Source organism: Sturnira hondurensis, unplaced genomic scaffold (assembly GCF_014824575.4).
Source record: "Sturnira hondurensis isolate 20B ecotype Veracruz unplaced genomic scaffold, ASM1482457v3 Scaffold0006413, whole genome shotgun sequence".
NCBI lineage: Eukaryota > Metazoa > Chordata > Mammalia > Chiroptera > Phyllostomidae > Sturnira > Sturnira hondurensis.
In genome coordinates, this window is record NW_028079044.1 from 12,645,638 (window position 1) to 12,670,692 (window position 25,055).

The window sequence follows — 25,055 nt, forward strand, 5'->3', positions numbered from 1 at the left end:
AACCCTGTTCTACAGATATCTTCCATGGCTGGCTCCTTCATGTCTTAATCGCAATATATTTCAGTGAAGCCTTTCCTGGTCACCTAATACCAGGCCTATCATGCCCACCATCCCCCAAATACTTCCTATCTTTCTTGCTTTCTTTTTCTCCAATAGTTTTCATTTTCTTACATATTCTAAATTTTACTTACCAATCTTCCTCTGGTATTCCCTATCAAAACAAAGATGTTTTATCCACTGGTATCCCCAGCAACCAAGAATACTATCTGGCAAATTTTAGCACTAAAATCTACATAGGCCTTGAGTCAAACATGTATTCATGTATATATCTCAGGCCTATCTCAGATCCAGACTTGAAGAAGGCACAGAGCAGAACCTGAAAAGGCACATGTCAAGTGAGTATGCCCCTTTAATAAACTTTCTTGTAAGTCCTACCAGCCACCTCTGCTTACTTTGGCCAGAATTGCTTCATATGGCCACCTCCAGCTTCAAGAGAAACAGGAAAGCTGACTACTTTAAATTGGTGATATTGCCACTCTGAGCATCATGGTCTGTTCCTAAGGAAAGGCGGATATTGGGCAAGCAACTAGCAATGTCTTCCATATATGCTATCTCTTGATTTAGTTATTACTTAGTGATTTCCTATTTTCACCAATCAAGATTTAATTCTCTTATGTATTTTATTATCTCATTATTAAAATAACAGTGATTAATAATAGTAATTATTATTATCAATAATTCTATATCAGATCAGACATATGATCCATCAGTTCCTTTTCTTCCCTCCCTCCAAACTCCCTAGAACCTTCTGTACCCAGCTCCAATTTGGACTAGCTGCATTCTAGACCTAAGGCACAGTTATTATTCTAAGAGTTCTCTTCTATACTATGTAAGATCCTTTGTGTTTCCTGGATCCTAAGAATCTCTGTTGCTTTAAGCCAGTATCTTCCCAATAACTTCCTGAGCAAAGTACATGGTAGGTAAATTTTTTCTGAGAGCAAACAAGTCCGACAATGTCCTTATTTGAATGACAGATTAGAAATCTGCATAAAAAATTCTAGGCTAAAAATCACTTCCCTTCAGAATTCTGCAGGCATCATCCCATGGTCTTCTAACTACTTGCTACTGAGAAGTCTGATTCCTATTCCTTTTCATGTATCTCATTTTTCTTTTTTACTCTGAAACCTTTTAGATGTTCTCTTTATCTTTGGTTTTCTAAAATTCACAAAATATGCTTTGATATTTATCTTTTTTCAATCATTGGATCCTTTCAAATTGGAAACAAGCATCCTCCAGTTCTGAAAAATTTTTTTTGCTGCCCTTCTGTTTTCTTTTATTAGTTAAGATATTAGATCTTCTGGTCTGAAACTCTAATTTTCTTATCTTCTACCAACTATGTTCACTACTATGTCTTTCTGTGATTCAGTTCTGCACTATCGGGATATTTCAACTTTATCTTTCAATTCTTCTATTAATTTTTCTGTTTGTGCTGTCATATTCACAATTCCCAATAGCTCCTTTCCTTTTCCCTGATTACTCTTAAAAAAATAGCATTCCTTCCTCTTTCAATGATGCAACAGCTACTTATTTCTCTGTGGGGAGCAATTTTAATTTCTTATAATTATTTCACTGTCCCTGATTCTTTTTATCAATTTGTTTTATCCTCAATTCACAGATCTCAGATTTATAGATGGAGAATAACCTCAAAAGTATTGTAATCTCTGGTTCTATTTGTTTTTAATTATATTTTATTGATTATGCTATTACAGTTGTCCCAATTTTTCCCCTTTGCCCTCCTCTGTCCAGTACCCTCATTCCCTCCAGCAATCCCCACCCCCTTAGTTCCTGTCCATGGATCATGCATATAAATTCTTTGGCTTCTCCATTTCCTATACTATTCTTAACATCCCCCCATCTATTTTGTACCTACCAATTATGCTTCTTATTCCCTGTACCTTTTCTCCCATTCTCCCTTCTCCCCCTCGCAGCTAATAACCCTCAATGTGATATCCATTTCTACGATTCTGTTCAGGTTCTAGTTGTTTCCTTAGTTTATTTGTTTTTTTTAGATTCAGTTGCTGATAGTTGTGAGCTTGTTGTCATTTTACTATTCATAGTTTTAATCTTCTTTTTCTTACATAAGTTCTTTTAACGTTTCATATAATAAGGGCTTGGTGGTGATGAACTCCTTTACCTAGTTTGGGAAGCATTTTATCTGCCCTTCAATTCTAAATGATAGCTTTGCTGGATAGAGTACAGTAATCTTAGTTGTAGGTCCTTACTTTTCATCACTTTGAATACTTCTTGCCAGTCCCTTCTTGTCTACAAAGGTTTTTCAGAAATTAGCTGACAGTCTTATGGGAATTCCTTTGTAGGTAACACTCTTCTTTTCTCTTGCTGCTTTTAAGATTCTCTCTTTAAGCTTTGGCAATTTAATTATGATGCATCTTCATGTTGCCCTCTTTGGGTCTAACTTATTTGGGACTCTGCACTTCCTGGACTTGTATGTCTATTTCCTTTGCTATATTAGGGAAGTTTTCTTTCATTATTTTTTCAAGTAAGTTTTCAATTTCTTGTTTTTCCTCTTCTCCTTCTGGTATCCCTATGATTCAGATGTTGGTACATTTGGAGATGTCCCAGAATCTCCTTATTCTCTACCTTTTTAAAAAAATTCTTGTTTCTTCATTCTATACTGGTTGAGTATTTCTTTCTACAGCTCCAAATCATTGATTTGAACCCCAGCTTCCTTCCCTTCATTATTGGTTTCCCATTGATTTTTCTTTATGTCACTTAGGGTAGCCTTCATTTCTTCTCTTATGCATTTGCTGTACTCAATGAGATCTCCAAGCATCCTTATCACCAGTGTTTTGAACTCTGCATCTGATAGATTGGCTATCTCCATTTCGCTTAGTTCTTTTTCTGGAGTTTAGATCTGCTCTTTCATTTGGGCCATATTTCTTTTGCCTTCAATTTGGCAGCTTCCCTCTGTGTCTGTTTCCATGTTCTGGGCAGAGCTGCTCTGACTCTGTCTTGGCACACTTGTTACATTGTAAAAAACGGAAGCCTTAGGTATTTGCTAGGGTGGGGCAACCTGCTTCGCTGATCTGTGGCGCTGTATATGGGAGAGGGGTCTGAGAGGGAACAAAGCTGCTTGCTCAGCTCTTGCCCCATTTCCAGTTACTTCCCCCATTTCCCAGATGCAACTAGTGCCCTTTTAGCTTCTGCCCTGGTGCCAAATCCCAGAGTGGGTGGGTTTGCCTACGTTCTAGAGCCATGTGGTTACTTTAAACAGACTCTTCTGAGAGACTGGCAGTTTCTTCTGCTACCCCAACCCCCACTGGTTCTTACAGTCAGAAATTATAAGGCTTGATTTGCCCAGTGCTGGAACCATGGACTGCATGCTCTGGCCTGGGGCTGGGATGGCTAGCTCCCCATGTGCCCCTCTCAGTCTTTATCCATCACAGGTGAGTATGAGACCACTCGTTCTGGAGGTCACTGCCACCACTGCCTTGCTGCCACCATCTTGCAGCCACCACACCACATCCCTTACATCCCCGCTCCCATCTCTGCCCCTCCTACTCATCTGGATGAATATTTCTTCTTTAAATCCTTGGCTGTCAGACTTCCATACCAGTCTATATTCTGGCAGCTTTGGTTATATTTTGTTTTGAGATTAGCTGTGATCCTTCTTTTGGTTGTGTCAGGAAGTGAAGAGTGTCTATCTACACCTCCATCTTGGCCAGAAGTCCTCTCTGGTTATACTTAAAAGTGAGTCTCTGAAAAACTGACTAGGAGGTTGGTGTGCATCAGCAGGTCTGTTACCTTGGGCTTCACTGTACAGAAGTTGATCAGCACACCTACCTTCTCAAAGGGAACTACCAACGATATCAATATCTATATGCTTGGCTTTGGACACTTCAGAGAAGTGTCCTCTCAACAAGTTACATAGAAACATAAGCCTCACTGCTGAATTAAGGAAGGAGTTGAGAAAGATCTCACCATTCCAGATACAGACTCTCACTTAATCCCTTTATTTTCAGTCTAACTGCCCAACCTCTACTCTATATTGAACTTATTTTCAAGTCCTGAAAACCTGTAGTTTGGTGTTTTCAGAAAATATTATCCCATATCAACTGTTCTTTACACAAACTGCCTCTGGTTTTCATGTTTTATCCTATATCCTACTGCCAGACTAATCTCTACACTAGACTCTTACTCTCTTTTTATGCATTAATGCCCTAGTGATTGCATGCCTTTGTTTTCCTTGACTAGATCTGCTGGGGACTCAACTCACACCTTATACTTCCTTAGTACTTCCCACAACAATGAAGCAGTCAATGAAGTCTGTGTAAAGAGTTTTGTATAAGTAACATTAAAGTAATAATAATTATAACTTTAAAACCACATTTTTCAATTATTATTTTACAAGGAAACCAAATGAATTTTCACACAATTTGATGAAAGGAAGGACCAGGTAATGATGCTATCCATTCTACAACTGAGAAGGTTATGATAAAAGGTTTCATAGGGTCACGATTTATCTACGACAGGCTTTGAAAATAATTTACATTTTCACATAGCCTTCTAAGTAATTTATTACAAGAATTAAAAAATATATATATATCTTTTCCTGGCATTTAAAACTTGTACCTGGAAACATAAAATTGTCACAAAAAGGAAATCAGAGTACCGGTGACTCTACTATGTACTTTTATGGCTAAATGTACATATATAATTCAAATAATTTATTCTAAAGTCAATATAGGTGAGGTTATATCTATATTAATGATAACATTGCTCTTTAACTGTCTCCAAATATGAGTGTGACTTAAAGTGGTATAAATTTAATAGTGTCATAATGCTGAAACTGTTATTCCCTGAGAACAGTTTGTTAAATGGTTTAAGAAATTCAAAGCAGGAAATTATTAAATGCTTTTTCATAATGAAATCATGATAAGAGGCTAAAAAACAATGAGAAATATATTTGATTACCAGTAAAACTAAACTTTAAATTACACTTCAGACTTTTAAATTAGGAATAGGCATAGTCTAAAAAATCAACTTCAAAAGGCAATTTTCATTCAAAACGTATGTACAGATAAGTCTTCAGGGGTGTCCAACCCGTGGGCCGCAGGCCACAAAAAACTGTAAGTTTACTTAAAATCTTTTCTTTGTTCATAAGTTTTCATTAGTGTTTATGTATTTAATGTGTGGCCCAAGACAATAATTCTTCCAGTGTGAACTAGAGACATCAAAAGGTTGGATGCTCCTGTCTTGAATGTTCCGAATTCATAAGTGGAGAGAATTATTTTTTAAGTATTACAATTTATAGGTCATTAGGTCAACAACATGAGCTAAGTCTGGTAGTGATGACAACCTATAAAACTCATTATTCAACAGAGGGAAAAATTCAAGCTCAGACTGCATATCCTGAAATCCTTTATGTTGCTGCAGTTGCCTTCCTGATTTCTAAACCACTGACTTTCTGGAGAAATAAGGATGCCTCAAGAAGAAGACATCAATACAAATTCCATAAATCCTAAATTTGCCATGGCTCTGGTGGCAGGGGTTGGGGGGAGACAATAGATTCATATTAGTTGAGGAGGAGCCGCAATTGAAGACTGAGGTTCAACCAATCACCAATACTGAGAAGCTTTCTGCACTCCTTTTCTAAAGGATAGAGAACACCATATTATGGTTAACTGGTACCATTTCAGGGCTACATATATGAGGGAAATTACTAATAAAAATTTAGGCACATGTATTTTTAGAGCCACCATGCTGGGTGATGCACAAAACAGGGACCCTAGGAGAGTTTTGTGGAAGTGGTTTACTAATTTTGCAACTCAGAAAGGGTTAAGGGAATGCTTCTAAACATTTAGCTTGTGCACCAAACTTTTAATTTACTGTGACATTAGAGATGTCTGTAGGAAAAGACATATACACGTATTTTTAGAAGACCTAGTTAATAGTCCTGTTTAGAAACTGAGGAAGTAGATGGATCATGTTAAGTGGTCTCTCAAAGGCCCTAAGATGTGGGGACTAACCTGGACCTGTGGGCAAGCTGAAGGTAGAGTCAGCTTGTTAAAATATATCACATCAAAAATGTGCTGGCAGTAAAAGATCTATTTTAGAAATATCTTATCAATCATAGAAATAAAGCACAAAATATGACAATATAAAAAATGCTAAGTTCCACTGGAAATTAAAAGCAGACTCATTTGTATAACAGCCTAAGAAAACAGTATTGTCAGGTCACTGTACATTACCAAAGTAATTTTGTATATATTTTATCACGCAAATTCCTTTTTTTGCATTGAATTAACTCACTAGTGAGGGACATTTCTCTCAGTCCCCCACCTTAGTCCCCCACCTCCACCACACATACATACACACAAACTTGCTCATTAAATTAAAATGCAATAAAGTCTACTTAAAAAAGATTGCCTTTTGGGATGCTCCACTGCATATTTTAAGATGCCTGACATGTTCCAACTTACCCAGTGTGATTGTGAGGGTGGAGGCCATGAGACACACCTCATACTATAGGTGGTAGGCATGCCCTCCAGTCAAATAATTCTGTGCCTGCTTTTAGGGTGAGTAATGGTATTGAGAAGTACAATTTGAGTTACACTAACTTTAAAACTTTCTGGAGCAAATATGTATTCAAGTTTTAAAGTCTGAGTATAACTTTTATGAAAACAAGTTGTGAATTTTAAAATAATGCCATTCTCTTAAATAGTGTCCTAAGCTGAATTTAAGAAGTATTGTGGTTCTAAAAATATTAAACAGTCTCTGGAAAGTAATAATTTATGACAGTTGAGGAGGTAACTAAATAGTTACCTTCATGAATAAAGGTAGATGAGTTTAAACAAAAAACAAGGAAAAATGAGAGTCCACTAAATGATAGACTTAAAAAAGTCACATTATAAACAAGTAAGAATTTAAATCGACACAGGATATTCAATTCCATAAAACTTATAATTATTAATAGGACTGATGTAACTTCAATTACATATATCTGTAGAACATGACTAATGATTCCTTCTGTCATAAGCAAGTACATTTTTCTAGGCAAATAGTATTTTTTAAGTCTATCAGCAAAGCTACAACATTTGTCCATTATTTTGTGATCAGTGGACACTAATTATGATTATGCCCTGAATCTAGTTTCACTCAACAAATAACTCCTTGTCTAGGCCCTGACACTGCTGTGCAATAGAAATCTCCGTGATGCAAATGTTCCGTATCTAGACTGTCCATGTGACTAACATGTGACTATTGAGCACTACAAATGTGGGTAGTACAACTGAGGAACAGAATTTTTTATTTAATTTTAATTAATTTAAATTATATTTAAATATAGCCATAGGTGACTAGTGGCTACCACATTAAGCAGCACAGCTTAGAATCTTCAAAGAGTAAGAGCAAATGTCTTATCATGTTAGGTCTAATTCTAAAATGTTTGTTGATCTCCATAAGCATGGAATTCACAAATGTTTGAGTGGTATGCCAAAAAAACCTTTTGTCCTATGGCTTTGTCTTCACTCAAAAATACGATTAAATCTATGCCAGTATATATCTAATACAACATCCAGGCAATTCCAAACTAAAAATACCATCTGAAAACATTTTTATTAGTGTTTATAATGTGTCAGTATAACTATACTGATTAATGAAGCAGCCTGGTGGCCTATGCCAATCTGTCTAATGTTAGTTCTAGAATTACTAGAATTCAAACTATGAAATATCCACTCTTAAAAAGTTTTTGTCCATTACCTATCATAACATAAGAATACCAATTACTGCATAGTTTTCAGCTCCATTGGTTAAATACTGCGAAAGCCCGTCAAACCATTTTACCTGACAGACATATTTGTTCTTCCATTTGCTCAGCACACACTGACTGTTTTGCATCAGCTCCTGAAGGAAACATAAAAAGAGAGAGTGCAGTTGGCTCTACACATTGTTGTTATCAGTTAAAGTGCCTCTGATTTGCAAGCAAAAAAAAAAAAAAAAATCAGCATGCCACACAAAGATGCAACTGTTTTGAAACTCCTCACTGGACAAAAGCAAAGCTATCATCACCAGGAGAGTTGATCCTTTATGAAAATTAAAGCTGTTGAAAGATGTTTTAAAACAGATTTGTTTGTTGCCATTTTTGAAACTTTTGGAAAGATACCTCCAACTCCTTCAGTGAGTCTCTAAGTTTTTCTGGGCGTCTGTTTTTGAGAGTCCACGGATAATCTCGTGCTGGCAAATAAAACATGTACTACAGTTAGTTAAACATGACTTAAAAAGAAAACGCTTCTTAGTAGTGCGCCTAAGGAAGATTATATTAAAACACCTCCTTAATTGAGAGGAAGTGGACTTCATTTCCATCATCAAATGACAGCATTTTGAAAGACTTTGTCATTGGAACAGAATTTTTACCACAAAACAATCTCCCTGATCATAATTTTATGATGACAACCAACAAGTCTCCGAGAATCCCTGGGAGAGTTTCCTAGGCCTGTGAACCTAGTATTTAAAGGTAAATGATCCACTCTATAATAAAAAATAACATTTTCATATAAATAATTAAATGCTCAATCCAAAAAAAATCCAAAATTCACAAGTAGCCTTCTCAGAACTGAAAATTCCTAATGAGTAAGTAAATATAGTGAGGAAAGAAGTTAAATACAAAAAATGAAACACAGAAAAATAAAGTTTAAATTAAACAATACGGTATCATCACATATTAAGACTAAAAAAAATTGTGAAAATCCAAGTTTTAATAAGTTATGCACTAATAGTGCTCCTTTTTCTATGTAAAATAATACTCTTTAAAATCTACATCACAATTCAATACTGATAAAACTTTGTTGTTTTAGACACATTTAATTAGAAATAAAATTTAGTAGTCTCAACGTCAGCTTAAACTAGTCAAACTAGTTTTGTTTAAAAAATTAATAAAACATTAAATTGATTATAATATCTATTTCATCACAAATCTTTGAATTTACCTAAATAATAATTTAAATGAGTTCTGTATATGTGTGTATGTGTTTGTTTTCTGTGTATACATATATAGTATTAATATATAGACATTAAAGTTCTACAGAATAATTGTTATATATCTTACTTCAGCAAATTAATTTCATTTTATAAACATAATTTATGATGTATAGAGCATATGTATAAATTTTAAAACCTATGTTACAGCTACTAATACAGCATTTTAAAAAATGAAATGTCAGCTTGACCATGTAAAACAAGAACAAGTAGGATTTTTTAGCTCTACCTATATTCTAAACAAAATGTAAATTATAATTAAGCCATTAAAACCATATTACATTGTAGCAATATCACATTAACATATTTATATATTTTAGAACAGAAGACTAAAGAGAATAAAACGCTAATACTGATCATTACAAATCTTATTTTCTTAAAATGGGTAAAACAATGATTTAGTCATAGGACAAATAATAAAATGTTATCAGAATTTAAGCATGATATACTTATTTCAAATACATTAAATAATATACATATTCATTAAGAAAGTTTATGTTTACATAAGCATATAAAAACTAAAGAGAGATTTCAACAGTCTAAATTAGAAGTGCCTAACAAATACGATTCTTACTCATAAGTATATATACCTAAAAAATGAAAATTAATAATTATAAAAAATTAGAAGAAATAACATTTCTTACTTGTGCAGAAAGCTTAAAATATTTTTAAAACTGAATATTTAAGGCTATTAAAATTTCAGTTTTATAATAATTCTGTAAAATATATTAAGTAAGCTTACATTCTGCCAGTTTCTGCTTTTCTTCTATGTTACCATGCTCTGTTGCTGATATTGTGGTAGAGAGTTGGAAAAAAGAAAAAAAGGTAGAAATTGTTTTTATTGTAATATTTTATATGCACATATATAATGTATTATTACACACATCGTTGAGATTAATAAATTACACTAAACCTTTTAAAAGGCAATTGAAAAAAGGCCATAATTTGGATGTTTTAATTTCATAGAATTTCACTAAATTTGCAGTGAAAAGGCTTATGTAGCCCAACAGGTGGGCCAATATCCTGAGCTTGCAGTCTCATCAGATATGGAAGGGACCTGCAACTGAGCCCAGAACAGAAGCTGTTTCAGTCTGTCATCAGAACCATGAAGTCAGCCTATGAACCACCAAGCTAAGCACACAAGATGCCCACACAATCCCCACTTCAACAGAGACCAAAACAGGAAGTAACTCTAGCTAAAAAGACCTTTTGGCCCATCAAAAACTTATGGGATTAACAGGATTAATCAGATAAAGAAAATTGATCATTCACTCAGAAATGCCTATTTCAGATACCAGGTGAGGATCCAGCACAACCCACGCATTAACAATGCCCTCTACTGGGATGCTGATAAATAAACCTGAATAGTCTGTCCAGCTATCAGTCTGATCAGCAGTAAAATGAAAATTTTCATGTTCTTCTCCAGCATTATATCAATATTGTTTTATTTCATAAAAAAGAGATATCAACTTTAGCATTTTTCTAAAGAACCGAAGTGACTTTTCTTAATTCTATAATTTATTAATGGTCAGTACTTTATAATTTAGAGTATTTAGTTCATAAAAATTAGCTGAGCAGGACAGCTAATACTTTACCTGGTTGATCGTTCTTGTCATAATACTGGTATATCCCAATATCTCTATCTATAGAAAGAAAGAAGTAACATTAATATGGTAAAAAGTTTTGGAGAATAAGAAGCCAAACTAGAGTATATGACAGGGTGGGAGTACAGGCAGGGAGGAGGACAAAAACAGTCTCTTTATGTTACTAGAAATAAAATGGTTTAAAAACATCTAGACATGGATTCATGTATTATAGGGATACTGGAAGCCTTATCAATCTAATTAGAAAAGATTTACACAGAACTATAGTGGCATGAGGAAAGGAGTAGCAAAGAACTGAAATCAAGGAAAGACTACCTTTTCTTTCACACATCCTCTGATATTTTTCCCAGGGTGCTACCAAAAGGGAATTGCCACTAAGCAATGCCAAATGAAATCAGTGGGTGGAAGAAAATGCCCTAACTGTTGAATTCTGAGCTGTGGCTTTCTTTTCTCTTGTTTAGCTCAAGTCTGGTAGGGTGTTTGGTGGGGAATCTGTAGAAAAGAAAGAGAGGATTAGAGTAAGGTATGGATAAATTGTCCGAAGCTTTTTAGACTAAGAAAACCTTCCAAACCCATTCAAAGTCAGATGCTCTGACGGGACTGAAAAAGCAGCAAAGCTAGGATTCCTAGATGTTGAGAGTGATTTAATCAAGAGATCTGTTCTTACAATTTAATTACAGGATAACAAAATGACTGTGTCCATTTCTTCCTATCTATGGAGAGTGAAATTTTTTTCTTTTAAGTAACATTTGTTTCCTTCCATGCAAAGTTAACTCCAGTTACTAACAAAAGGATATAAGTGGAAGCAGTATAGGCTGCCCCCTAGTGACTGACTGCTTCAAACTTTCTCAAACTGAATGATGAAACTTCAAAATGTATTACACCTAAAATTAACTTTCTAAATACTGTTTTCAAAAGAGTCAATCATGTATACTTGGAAGTTCCATTTTATTTATTATGCTATTAACTGGAAATATATTTATAAAGAATGCATTTTATTTCTATTAGACTAAAAATAATAAGGAGTGATTGGGAAAGGTCATGAGTAGGGATTCTAAGATACTGCTAATATTTCATTTCTTCACCTGGGTGATATAATTTTATCAGTGTGCTCACTTCTGACAGTTCAAAAACATATAATTTTTACACTTTTAATTTTAATTAAAAGTCCTTATAATTTTTACACTTTTCAGTACATGTTATACTTTTATAATACTCCATCATTCCATGCATCCAAATATTTACAACTCTATATTAGTACTTTGAAGAACATAAGGGGCCCTAAAGTCTGTGCACAAGTGGGGTGTCAAAATCTGTGCAGAATAAGGAGGGTATCCACATACAGAGAGATACCCAGCATGGGGTGTCAGAGCCTAAGCTGGATGGGAAATGTATGCATGCAGAGTTGGCCTGACATGGTGTGTTAGAACCCTAGCAGGGTGAGAAGGATATTCACATGGGGCAGTGGCCTAGTGTGGGGTGTTACAGGCTGAAAAGAACATCCATAGATGGGGGCAGCCCAACATGGAGTGACAGAATCCACAGGGGATGAGGGCATCCATTCAGCAGAGGGAATGGCCACGGAGACAGAAGATTGATTAAGTCACCAAAGATGGGAGCCCCAGCTCTCCCACTGTCTGCAAAGAAAGTACAAATACAGAAAGGGAGAAAACACAGTATTGGAGGTACCGATGTGAATTCATGGGGGTTTTTTGATCTTCACCAGAGGATATATTTATTGATTTTAGGGAGAAAGGGAGTGGAAGAGAGGTTGGGAGAGAGATGGAGAGCGGAGATAGGGATAGGGAGAGGGAGGGGAGAGGAGGGGAAAGAGAGAGAGAGAGATTGAGAAAGAGAAACATTGATTGGTTGCCTCCCATATGCACCCTGACCAGGGATCAAATCTGCAACCTAGGTATATACCCTAAACAGGAATCAAACCCACAATCTTTTAATGACACCACAACCAACAGAGCCACCCAGCCAGAGCTGGACTCATGGTTTCCAATATAAAGAGTTACATACAAAAATAACTGTGGATATAAATATGAGTGCATACACACATACATACATTCTCTAAGCTCTGCCTACTAAGAGGGCCTGGGAGCAAAGAGCACACGTAAAGCATACCTTGGCACTATTAGAACACACTTCTATTACTCCTCCCCCCACAAAAAAATGTAAAGTGTCTAAGAATATGAATATAATTGCATGTCTTAGCTGAATGTTTGAAATACTATTTTAATATCAAATACAAAAGCCTTTACTATTACGTAGCCCACAAATACTTACGAATATAAATCAGTTATTATAAACAATTCCAGAAAAATTGAACATGGATATATCTTGAGAGGAAACAAACATTAGGCCAATAAGATTAATTTTCACAACAGAAAATCTAACTCAAGCTGAAAATAAGTTAATCAGAGTAACTACAAAGAATTATTTTCCATTTGCCAATTTTTCATTAAGTAAAAAGAAAATAATGCAACTCCAGCTAGAGAATCTAGGCTGTAACCTTTGTTAGTATTTATTTATAATGCTGTAACTTGTATTTAAAAAATATTGAAATTAATCCAGAGCTCATTTACCCGCAATGTGTAAGGTATTCTTCAAAGACCACAGGTGCAGTTCAGTCAAGCAGAAAGACATCTGATGGCAGAAGGAATCTCTGTCCTGTTTAAAATAATTAAAAAGATGTGCCAATTAATTATCTCCTATTGCCAATAAAACTAAGATCCCTCAGAAACAATAGAAACATTTGCCACTACTGATATTTAAGATATGGTTCATTAGAATATACATTTTAATATATCCTTGGTTAGCCATCCAGGAATAAACTCTAGAAAAGGGAAAAATACACTTCCTAGACTTACTATTGTCATCATATTGAGAAATGTGGTAAGAAGAATGTATATTTGAGTTTTCAATGACATCTGGTTTTTAAGAGAAGAAGTATATTTAGAATTATATAGTATTTAAGCATTTTTTAAAACATTTTTAAGGAAAAGAAAGATCTGTCAGCTAGTTATTAGGTACAAACACATTTTGTGGTCCATTTTTAATGTACAAAGCAAATATTTTCAACCTCACAAATAGGCTAATTAAAATAAAATTTTCAAGATAACGGCATATAGTTACTATTATAAGAGACATATTTATTTAAAAGTAAACTGTGTGAAACCATATTAGTGTTCAGGTCACTTTGTTATTCTACTCCAACAGCATTAAAAATGAAAAAATAAAATAATAATAACAAAATGTACAGCCTGTATTTCCTTCCAGATTTACTAGCAGGGACTAGTGATGGATATTATTGATACTATTTTATAAATGAAGTAGAACCTAATCAATTTGGTCTGATTTGAAGATGACCAATCTGAGTCAGAAAAAAGCAAACACTTTACAAATATTTTTTTAAAACTTATAAAACATTCAAATATCTGCTTGGAAATACATATAGCACCATACTCTATGTATAGTTTACTACATACTTAGAAACACTTTACATATAGTAAACTACCAACACTTTCTTTTTTAGAGATCATAAAAGAATTGTTCTTTCCCATAAACTTCTGAATAACAAAAGAAGCTTAAAAATACTTTAAGACATCTTTTAGATGAAGAAATAAGCCCTCAGCTTCTTTAACATTAGGAGCGACTAAAAATATTTCCCACACTATTCATATGGGTGATAATCCAAAATAATTTTAGACATAGTACAAAATGTGTACATCTTGGGTGTTCCTTCACATTTACATTTGACCTCAATGCACTTATAATTATCAAGAAACATGAATGTTCAATTAATAAGACACAGTGTGCTAATTATTAAAATAGCAGAGTGAGCATAAAATGTAGCAGCATAAAACAAGAGCCCAAGTCAGCCTCGAAGAGTGGGTCTCTAAGAAAGCTACATAGAAGTTGTGAAATGTTAGGAGAGCCTTAAAAGAAGTACAGGATTCTACCAAGCAAATGATAATAATGATAACAACAGATAATACTAAGTGCCTATACATTAGATATGTATTAACTCATTTAATTATCATAGCTACTCTTTGAATTAGTGCCACCATTACTTCTATAATGAGGAAACAAACCACAGATAGGTCACATAGCCAGTAGGTAGGAGAAGCAGGTTTTAAATCTAAGCAGACTGGCTCCAAAGTCTGAGCACACAACCACAGCCCTCTCCTGCATTTGGCTATACAGGGGCATGGAGGGAGAGAATGCAGTCATCTGAGTAAAAGAAAGACATGTCCCGGGGATGGTGGTAGATCAAGATGCATGATAAAAAGTGATAGACAAATTAACTGCAAAAGGGTTGAAAGAGAGAGGCTATAATGATAGCAAATTTTGAGTTGATCTGAATTTACTCTTTTCCTTATACTAAATTGCCTTAGAAGTTAGAGACAAAACAAAGGATCTTCCAATCCCTGGATCTGTCCTACTCTAACCAGAAGCTGGCTGCCTCTGTACACAGGTAGGAGTTAAGAGAGCTAGTGGATTGTATTACTATGAAATGGGATGCAGTTCCATATCAGCAGGAAACAGGGGAAAAGAGGAACAAAATTACAAGTTTTTCAATGTAATCGAGTATTACCTTCAGAGTTGTCACCTATGATTCTGATGAGCCTGTTACTGAAAATATTTCCAAAGCTGTGTTCTTAGGAAATGCTTTCATTAGTTTTATGAGGCTCTTTTCAGAATTATTACTTTATAGTTATACTTACACTAAAATACTTCCTATATGAGAATGTGTAAACTGCATATTTTCATTGGGATCCATGAGGTCTGGAGTGTTTATTTAAATAATCAGTTTATTAAGTAAATATTTATTTTGCATTTATTAAGCATGGTGTATAGATTCTAGACTCTAAGTGGCTGATGTCTTATTCCATTCAATAACTTCTCGGCTTACTAGCTAACTTACTAGTAAGTTAATAACTAGTAAGTCAATAACTAGTTAATTACTAGTTACTAGTAAATTAATTACTAGTAAGTCAATAACTTACTGGGACAAATTACTTACCATCTCTACTTCTAATTTCCACCAGCTATAAAATGGGTATAATGAAATACCTACTTCAGGACTGTGTATTAAGGGCACTATTATTCAGTTTACCTTACTGTTGCCATTGTTGATGCTGCTGCTACTATTGCTCAATATGCCTCACACTGTGCACATTTATATGAAAAGAACAAAAAAGTATTAAATATGATCTCTCACTTTATATAGTTATTTCACAAGCTGAAATGAATGAATAATTACTAAGTACAATAGGAGTTTATGAAGGAAAAACATCTGTCGGTGGAGATGCTTCCACATAAGAGGAAGTATTTGAACTGGGACATGCAAATGGGTTAATATTTCAATGGGATAGGGAAGAAAGGAAGTGATGAAATAGGTGCATACTTCCCCCTGATATTAAGCATCAAAAGTCACAACTTCCAGACTATACTAAAAAATAAAAACTGACATTACTCAATGTAATGCTTATTCAAATACCAATAATTAGAATTTATGGCAATTTTGGCAAAGACAAGGTTGAAGTTTAGCTGTAACTACATAAACTGATTTTATCATGCAAATTAAATACAGATAAAATTTTATAAGTGAAACCAAAAGGACAACACCTTTACTTACGTATCAGAAGAAGACTGCACTTGAAATTTTACTTTTCAGTTTAATTCAATAATAAAGAATTGGTCTAAACTTTCCCCTGATAACAGAGATGAAAAGTGGAATATGATTCTCTTTGTAAACCACATGGGCTATTTCAAAGAGGCAGGAATGCTTTTAGCTAGAATACCAATAGGTCTACTATTTGTATCTTTACTAAATTTTAAAGTCCTAAACCACTCAGAAATCACACCGTTTGGGGGAAAATAAGCAAAATGAGGTCTATGGAGAGTTTCAAATGTCAAGTGCTAAGCCCCTGACCCTTTGTATCTGGACATGAGGAGAAATTCTGAGAATAGTGTGTAGAGTCTATAATCTGGGCCTGTCTTCCAGCTTAGCACCTAAAAATTCATGTCTGGTTCTAATGTAGGTGGGAAGACTGAGAAAAATGTATAGGCTAGTTCTCAAAATGTCTGATGTACAAGCAACATTGTACTAATTCCCATTAAAAAGTAAAGGACAAATCAGGAAGAAAGACATTCTACCCTACCAAGAATCCCTTTATGGACTCAGAGGGAACATTTTGTTAGTGGACTTCAGATTAGTGGATTCATTGAGGGCAGTGTTATCCAGACAAAATGTGATCCACACTCACAAAAACAGACATGGTAGCCAAGGAGTAATTCATACCCCCAAAGAAATGGCAACCATAACCAGGTGATAAAGGAAGCCTGCAACACATAAAATTTTGTTTGCAATCACTTACCCTGGGCAAGAGCAAAAAGAGGGCAGAGTGGACTAGAGACACCTGAGGAGTCTGGGGTTGGTGGCTCTGGGGAGAGAACTGAAGGAACAGCCACCAGGACCCTGTGCTGAATCATTCCCAATACTGCACAGCACTCCTCTCCGAATGGCATGGGCTAGAGGAGAAGCCACAGCTCTGCCCTCAGGAATGACTCTGCCCCACCCTGTGATTATAGCTTGAGGCTACATCACTGATTACTTTAACAACTAAGGCAGAATTCTGGGAGCTCTATGAGACTTCAGCTGACCCTCCTGAGGGCTTGGTGTTGATAAAAGCCCCTTGGGATATGCAGCCTGGCTCTTTCTGCACACAAACAGGCCTAGCAGAGGGAGCCACATACTGTGGATTGCTAATAGCTCCAAACTGGTTTACCAGGGCCAATCACAAGCAGTGTATGATAAAGGCCTGCACCAGAGTCTTCGCAATCTACTTAATACGTAGAAACAAACACAAAGCAGCAGCCAAAATGGGAACACAAAGTGACACCAAATGAAAGAACAAGAGAATTCTCCAGAAGAGCCAAATGAAATGGAGGAAAACAATTCATCAGATAGAGAGTTTAGAGTAATGATTATAAGGACACTAAGTAGAATGAAAGAAGATATAGAAACCCCCCCAAAAAGAACCAGTCAGAAATAAAGAATACAATATAAGAAATAAATAATACCCTAGAAGGAATAAACAGTAGGTAAGATGAAGCAGAGCATTGAATCAGTGATTTGGAAGACAAGGTAGAAAAAAACACCCAAGCAGAGCATAAAAAAAAAAGAAGATTAAAAAAGAAATGAAGAGAGGGACTTCTGCCAAGATGGAGGCGTAGGTGGAAACACTGTGCGTCCTCTCACAACCAAGTTTAAAGTCAACAAAGTTTCAGTAACAAAACGCAGCCAAAACACAGAAAATTGAACTATACGGAAGTCCGACAACAATGGTTCAACCAGAACGGTAAGAGGGGCGGAGCCAGCAGCAGAGCAGGTCGGGCAGGAAAGATCTCCTGACCCAGGCACGCAGGCAGCCGTGGGTGGATCCCAGGTGTGGGGTAGCAACAGGAGGACCAAGTGAGGGTACAAGGCGGCAGGCTGACCAAGGTCACACATTCGAGTGCAGATAAACCAGCGAAGAAGCAAGTAGTGAAAAAGACCATGTAGGCCTCAGCAGTGGGAAGCAGAAGAGGGGACCGCCATTGCCTCTCTTGGACCCCACCCCCACATACAGTGTCCCAACCCAGCGAGTGAGTTGCCCCGTCCTGGTGAACACCTAGGGCTGCACTCTTCATACATAACAGGTGCAAACAGACCAAAACATGGCTTAAGAAGAACTCAAAGACCCAGACCCTATAATTCTAAGCAACCAAGACATACCCAACCTTTCAGATGCACAATTCAAAACACTGGTGAGCAGGATGCTCACAGAACTGGTCGATTTAGTCACAAATTAGAGGAACAAGTGAAGGCTAAACTAATTGAAATGAAGGGAAATGCACAGGAAACCAATAGTGATGGAAAGGAAACCGGGACTCAAATCAATGGAGTGGACCAGAAGGAAGAAAAAAATGACCAAACAGAAAAATATGAAGAAACAAGAATTCAAAAAAATGAGGAGAGGCTTAGGAACCTCCAGGACATCTTGAAACGCTCCAACGTCCAAATTATAGGGGTACCAGAAGGGGGAAAGAAACAGCCATGAGTGGAAAACTTATTTGAACAAATAATAAAGAAGAACTCCCCCAATCTGACAAAGGAACTAGACTTCCAGGAAATCCAGGAAGCTCAGAGAGTCCCAAAGAAGGTGGGCCCAAGGAGGAACACATCAAGGCACATCATAATTACATTAGCCAAGATTAAAATGAAGGAGAGAATTCTAGAAGCAGCAAGAGATAAGGGGACAGTCACCTACAAAGGAGTTCCCATCAGACTGTCAGCTCATTTCTCAAAAGAGACCTTATAGGCAAGAAGGGCTGGAAAGAAGTATTCCAAGTCATGAAATCCAAAGACCTACATCCAAGATTGCTCTATCCAGCAAAGCTTTCATTTAGAATGGAAGGACAGATAAAGTGCTTCTCAGATAAGGTCAAGTTCAAGGAGTTCATCATCACCAAACCCTTATTATAGGAAATGTTAAAGGGACTTATCTAAGATAAAGAAGATAAAAACATGTATAGTAAAATGACAGCAATCTCACAGTTATTAACAACCACACCTAAAACAAAAGCAAACTACAAGGACAGCTAGATCAGGAGTGGAACCATAGAAATGGAGATCACATGGAGGGTTAGCAACAGGGGAGTGGGAGGAGGAGAAGAGGGGAGAAGGTACAGAAAATAAGTAGCATAGACAGTAGATAGAAAATAGACAGGGGGGAGGGCAACAATAGTAGGAGAAATATAGAATCTAAAGAACATGAGACACGTGGACATAAACTAAAGGGGGGAATGGTGGGGGAGGGGGTGTGCAGGGTGTAGGGAAATGAAGGGGGGGAATTAGAAGAACTGTAATGGCATAATCAATAAAATATATTAAAAAGAAAGAAATGAGGAGAGTTTAAGAAACATTTTGGACAACATGAAGCATAACAATATCTGTATCATGGGAACACCAGAAGGAGAAGACAGTGAGTAAGATAGGGATCAAGAACCTATTTGGAGAAATAATGAGCAAAAACTTTCCTAATCTGGCCAAGGAAAAAGACAGAGAAGTCCAGGAAGCTCACAGTCCCAAACAAGTTGGATCCAAAAAGGCCTACACCAAGACACATCACAATTAAAATGACAAGGCTTAAAGACAAGGAGAGAATCCTAAAAGTCACAAGAGAAAGGCAAGTACTTATATACAAGGGAACATCAATTAGACTGTCACCTGATTTTTCAACAGAAACATTTCAGGCCAGAAGGGAATGGCATGAAATATTCAAAGTGATTTAAAAGCACGAAACAACAGCCAAGGCTACATTACCCAGCATAGTTATATTTTAAAACTGAAGGAGAAATAAGGAGCTTTCCAGACAAGAAAAAGCTAAAGAGGTTTGTTAACCCCAAACGAGTACCACAACAAATGTTAAAAGGCTTGCTTTAAGAAGAAGGAGGAGAAAGAAAATAAAAAGAAAACAGTCTAACAATAAAAGGGCACTAAATACATATCTATTAATAATCAACTTAAATGGAAATGGCTTAAATGTGCCAACCAAAAGACACAGGGTAGCTGAATGGATATGAATACAAGACCTACCCAAGCTGGATTCCCAAAATCCACGCATACATCTTTGCATATCAATGTTTCTCTCCCTGTCTTTATGCCTCCCTTTGCCTCTCTCTGAAAATAAATAAAACAAAAAAATTAAATACAAAACCCATATATATGCTGTCCCCAGAAGACCCATCTCAGACCAAAAGATACACACAGACTTTTAAAACTCAAGGGATGGAAAAACACATTTCATGCAAATGGAAAGAAATAAAAATCTGGGGTTACAGTACTTATAGCTGACAAAATAGATTTTAACACCAAGGCTGTGGTAAGAGACAAAGAAGGACATTCATAATGATAAAGGGAACAATCCAACAAGAAGCTATAACCCTAGTAAACATTTACACACCCAACTTAGGAAAACCTAAATATGTGAAGCAAATCTTGATGAATATAAAGGGAGAGATGGACAGATACACAGTTACAGTGGGGTATTTTAACACCCCACTAACTTGAATGGATAGATTTTCCCAAAAGAAAATCAACTAGGACACAGTGGGCTTAAACCACAGGTAGCAAACACAAGGCCTGCAGGCTAAATCCGGCCCTCAACTTTGTTTTATCCAGCGCAGCACCTTGTTTCTAGCAGGCTGCAGCACTAAGATCCTTGCCCCTAATTAAGGAGTAGTTACATTTATAAAGTCCTAAAATTACATTCAGCCCTTTGAAGGCAGCCACGAGGATGACATGAACCCCTACTGAAAATGAGTTTGACACCTCTGCACAAACACGAGATCAAATAGAGTTAATTGATATCTTTAGAGCATTTCACACCAAAGCAGCAGAATACACATACTTTTTGTGTATACATGGAACATTTTCTAGGCTAGACCACATGTTAGGACACAAAACTAGTCTCAATAAATTTAAGAAGACTGAAATCATATCTAGTTTCTTCTCTGACCACAATGCTATGAAACTAGAAATCAATCACAAGAACATTGAAAACACACACAAAGAAATGGAAGCTAAATAACATTAAATAATGGATGGGTTAACAACAAATACCTTGAAACAAATGAAAATGAGGACACAATGATCCAAAATCTGTGGGAGACAGGGAAAGCAATCTTAAGAAGGAAATTCATAGCACTGTAGGCCTAGCTCAAAAAAAAAGAAAAAAGAAAAAGCTCAAATAAACAATCTTACTTCACACTTAAAGGAACTTGAAAAAGAACAATAAACAAAGCCCAAAGTGAGTAGAAGGAAGGAAATAATAACAATCAGAGAAGAAATAAATGAAAGAGTCTTAAAAAAGATACAAAAAAATCAATGATTCCAAAACCTGGTTCTTAGAAAAGATAAACAAGATTGACAAACCTTTAATCAGACTCATAGAGGAAAAAGGAGAAAGGACCCAAATAAACATCATAAGAAATGAAAGAGGAGAAATAACTCACATCAAAGAAATACAAAAGAATGTAAGAAAGTACTATGAACTACATGCCAAACAAGTGGACAAACTGGACAAAATGAATAAACTCCTAGAAACATACAACACTCCAAAACTAAACCAGGAAGAATCAGAGAATCTGAATAGACAGATTACTCCTAGTGAAATTCAAGCAGTAATCAAAACCCCCCCAACAAACAAAGCCCTGGACTGGATGGCTTCACATGTGAATTTTACCAAACAGTCTGAGAAGAACACCTCTCTTTCTCAAACTATTTCATAAAATTCAAGAGGGAAGGCACCCATACTCATTTTACATGGTCAGCATTATCCTAATTCCAAAACCAGAGAAGAATACTACAAAGAAAGAAAATTATAGGCCAAAATCCCTGATGAACATAGACACCAATATCCTCAACAAAATATTCACAAAAAGAATACAGCATGCATTAAAAAGATCATACACCATAATCAAGTGGAATTTATTCCAAGAATGCGAGGTTGGAAAAACATTTGCAAATCAATAAATGTGATTATCCACATAAATAAAATAAAGGATAAAAACCATGTGATCATATCAATAGATGCACAAAAAGCACGTGATAAAGTCAAGCACTCACTTATGATAAAAACTTTCAGCAAAGTGAGATTAGAGGGAACATACTTAAAAATAATAAAAGCCATAAATGATACACCCCGTGTCAGCATAATACTCAACAGGCAAAAACTGAAAGTGTTCCCCTTAATATCAGGAACAAGACAGGGATGTCCTCTTTCACCTCTCTTATTCAACACAGTACTAGAATCCTAGCCACAGCAATCAGACAAGGAGGAGAAATAAAAGGCACCCAAATTGGAAAGGAAGAAGTAAAGCCGTCTTTATTTGTAGATGACATGATACTGTACATAGAGAACCCTAAAGATTCCACCAAGAAACTACTAGAACTGATAAATGAATTCAGAAAAGTAACAGAATACAAAATTAATATCCAGAAATCAGCTGCATTTTCATATGCCAATAACAAACTAACAGAAAGCAATATTAAAAAAATAATCCCATTCATGATTGATTCAAAAAGAATAAAATACCTAGGAATAAACCTAACCAAGGATGTAAAAGACCTGTACTTGGAAAATTATAAGACACTGAAGAAAGAACTATGAGAAGATACAAATAAGTGGAAGCACATACCATGTTCATGGATAAGAAGAATTAACATCATTAAAATGTTGCTATTCCTCAAAGCAATCTATACAATCAATGAAATTCTTATCATGATTCCAATGACATATTTCACAGAGCTAGAATATTTTAAAAATTTATATAGAACCATAAAAAATCCTGCATAGCAGAAGTGATCCTGAGAAAGAAAAACAAAATTGGAGTAATAACACTATACTATATTCATTATAAGGCCACAGTAATCAAAACAGCATGCTACTGTTATAAAAAAGACACACAGATCAATGGAACAGAATAGAAAGCCCAGAAATAAACCCGCACCTTAATAGTCAACTAATATTCAACAGAGGAAGCAACCACATGCTATAGGCTAAAGATAAACTATCCACTAAATGGTGTTGGGAAAATTGGTACACGCAGAAAAATAAAACCAGATCACCTTCTGACATCACACACAAGAATGAATTCAAAATGGATCAAAGACTTAAATGTTGGACCCAAAACTATGAAAATCCTACAAGAAAACATAGGCAGCACTATCAGGACATTGCTCATAGCAATATTTTATCAGATGTATCTTCCCAGGTAAGGGAAACAGAAGAAAAAATGAACAAATGGGTCCATCTCAAACTAAAAAGTTCTTGCACAGTCAAAAACAAAAACAAAAAAAAAACCCATCAATGAATTAAAAAGACAATGCACAGAATGGGAGAAAGGGGTTAATATCCAAATTTTATAAAGAACTTAAAAAACTCAACACCAAAAAGAAAACAAATAACCCAGTTAAAAATTGGCAAAGTACCTGATAATTCTCCAAAAAGGACATACAGATGGGCAATAGACATAGGAAAAGACACTCAACATCACTAATCATCAGAGAGATGCAAATTAAAACCACAATGAGGTATCATCTCACACCTATCAGAATGGCTATCATTAATAAATCAGCAAACAACAAGTGCTGGTGAGGATGTGGAAAGGGGGGAACCCTTTTGCACTGTTGGCGGGAATGCAGATTGGTGCAGCCACTGTGGAAAGCAGTATGGAAATTCAAGAGAACATAAGCACCTCTATTGTCATTGCAACATTATTTACGATCACCAAGACATGGAAGCAGCCCGAGTGTCCATCCGTAGATGAGTGGATAAAACAACTATAGGGCATTTACACATGGAATACTACTCAGCTGTAAAAAAAAAAATTATACTTTGTGACAGTATGGATAGATCTGGAGAACAATATGCTAAATGAAATAATAAGCCAGTCAGAGAAAAGACAAAAACCATATGATTTCACTCATATGTGGAATTGAATGAACAAACTGCACAAGGAAATGGGGATGGATTCACAGATGCAGAGCAGGATGATAGCTGGGGGTGGTGGGTAGGTTAGAGGGTGAAGGGATTGAGCAGAAAGGAAAAAGGGACTCACAGTCATGGACAACAGTGGGGTGACTGCTGGGGGAAGGGGGTTTAAGGGGATTAAGTAGAAAAAGAATACAATAAAGATTAAATTTTTTTAAAAGCATACCTAACAAGTATTAAATATGGCAAGTCAAAAGAAAATAGCAATGTCCATTAATGATTGGGCTTGTTTATGAACATGTGACAACTCCTGTGGACTCCACAAAATATGTATAATTAAGAAGAAGGTTTTGCAGGGGTTATGCATTATCAGGGGCAAAAGCAGGTTATTCATCCTTCTCTTTCCATGAACTTCAAATATCTGCTAGTAAAATTTAAGAGAATTGATAGAGTAAATAAAACAAATTTGTAAAAATCTAAAATAAAAACTAGATGGACATGGTGGGAGGAGACAAAATCAATATCCTTATTTTCTCTTGTTTCAATGCTGCCTTGCAACTCTATCACAACAGCCCTTCTGACTTCCTGCACAGCTCCTCCCCCAAAGCTTGAACAGAGCATGCCGTCCCTTCCTGCTCCTCACATGATCCCCCTACAGCACACAGACTGCCTTCACGCAGTCACACCCTCCCAGCAGGCTCCTATGCCCTCATACCCATCACCTCTGCCCACGTGGCCAGGTTGCTGTGGCGGAGGCAATTGATCCTGGCCAGGACTAGTTTCATTCTGGCTGGGGACCAAGTCCTGCCCCCTCCACCTCTTCAGTTGCCAACCCTGCCCCTTCCCC

General features: G+C 36.0%; 1 protein-coding gene across 5 annotated transcripts in view; it reads right to left on the bottom strand.

The window, feature by feature from the left end:
* The window catches only part of WDPCP (WD repeat containing planar cell polarity effector), a 407,760-nt gene that overhangs the window by 305,725 nt on the left and 76,980 nt on the right, over window positions 1-25,055 (bottom strand). For all 5 annotated transcript variants that reach the window (XM_037048018.1, XM_037048019.1, XM_037048021.1 and 2 more), the window contains exons 2-6: window positions 13,250-13,334; window positions 10,650-10,697; window positions 9,797-9,841; window positions 8,183-8,253; window positions 7,864-7,923 (exon numbers count right to left, since the gene is read on the bottom strand). In XM_037048018.1, coding sequence (XP_036903913.1) covers window positions 7,864-7,923; window positions 8,183-8,253; window positions 9,797-9,841; window positions 10,650-10,697; window positions 13,250-13,310 — 285 coding nt within the window. In that variant the 5' untranslated portion in view covers window positions 13,311-13,334. The remainder of the gene's footprint in view (window positions 1-7,863; window positions 7,924-8,182; window positions 8,254-9,796; window positions 9,842-10,649; window positions 10,698-13,249; window positions 13,335-25,055) is intronic.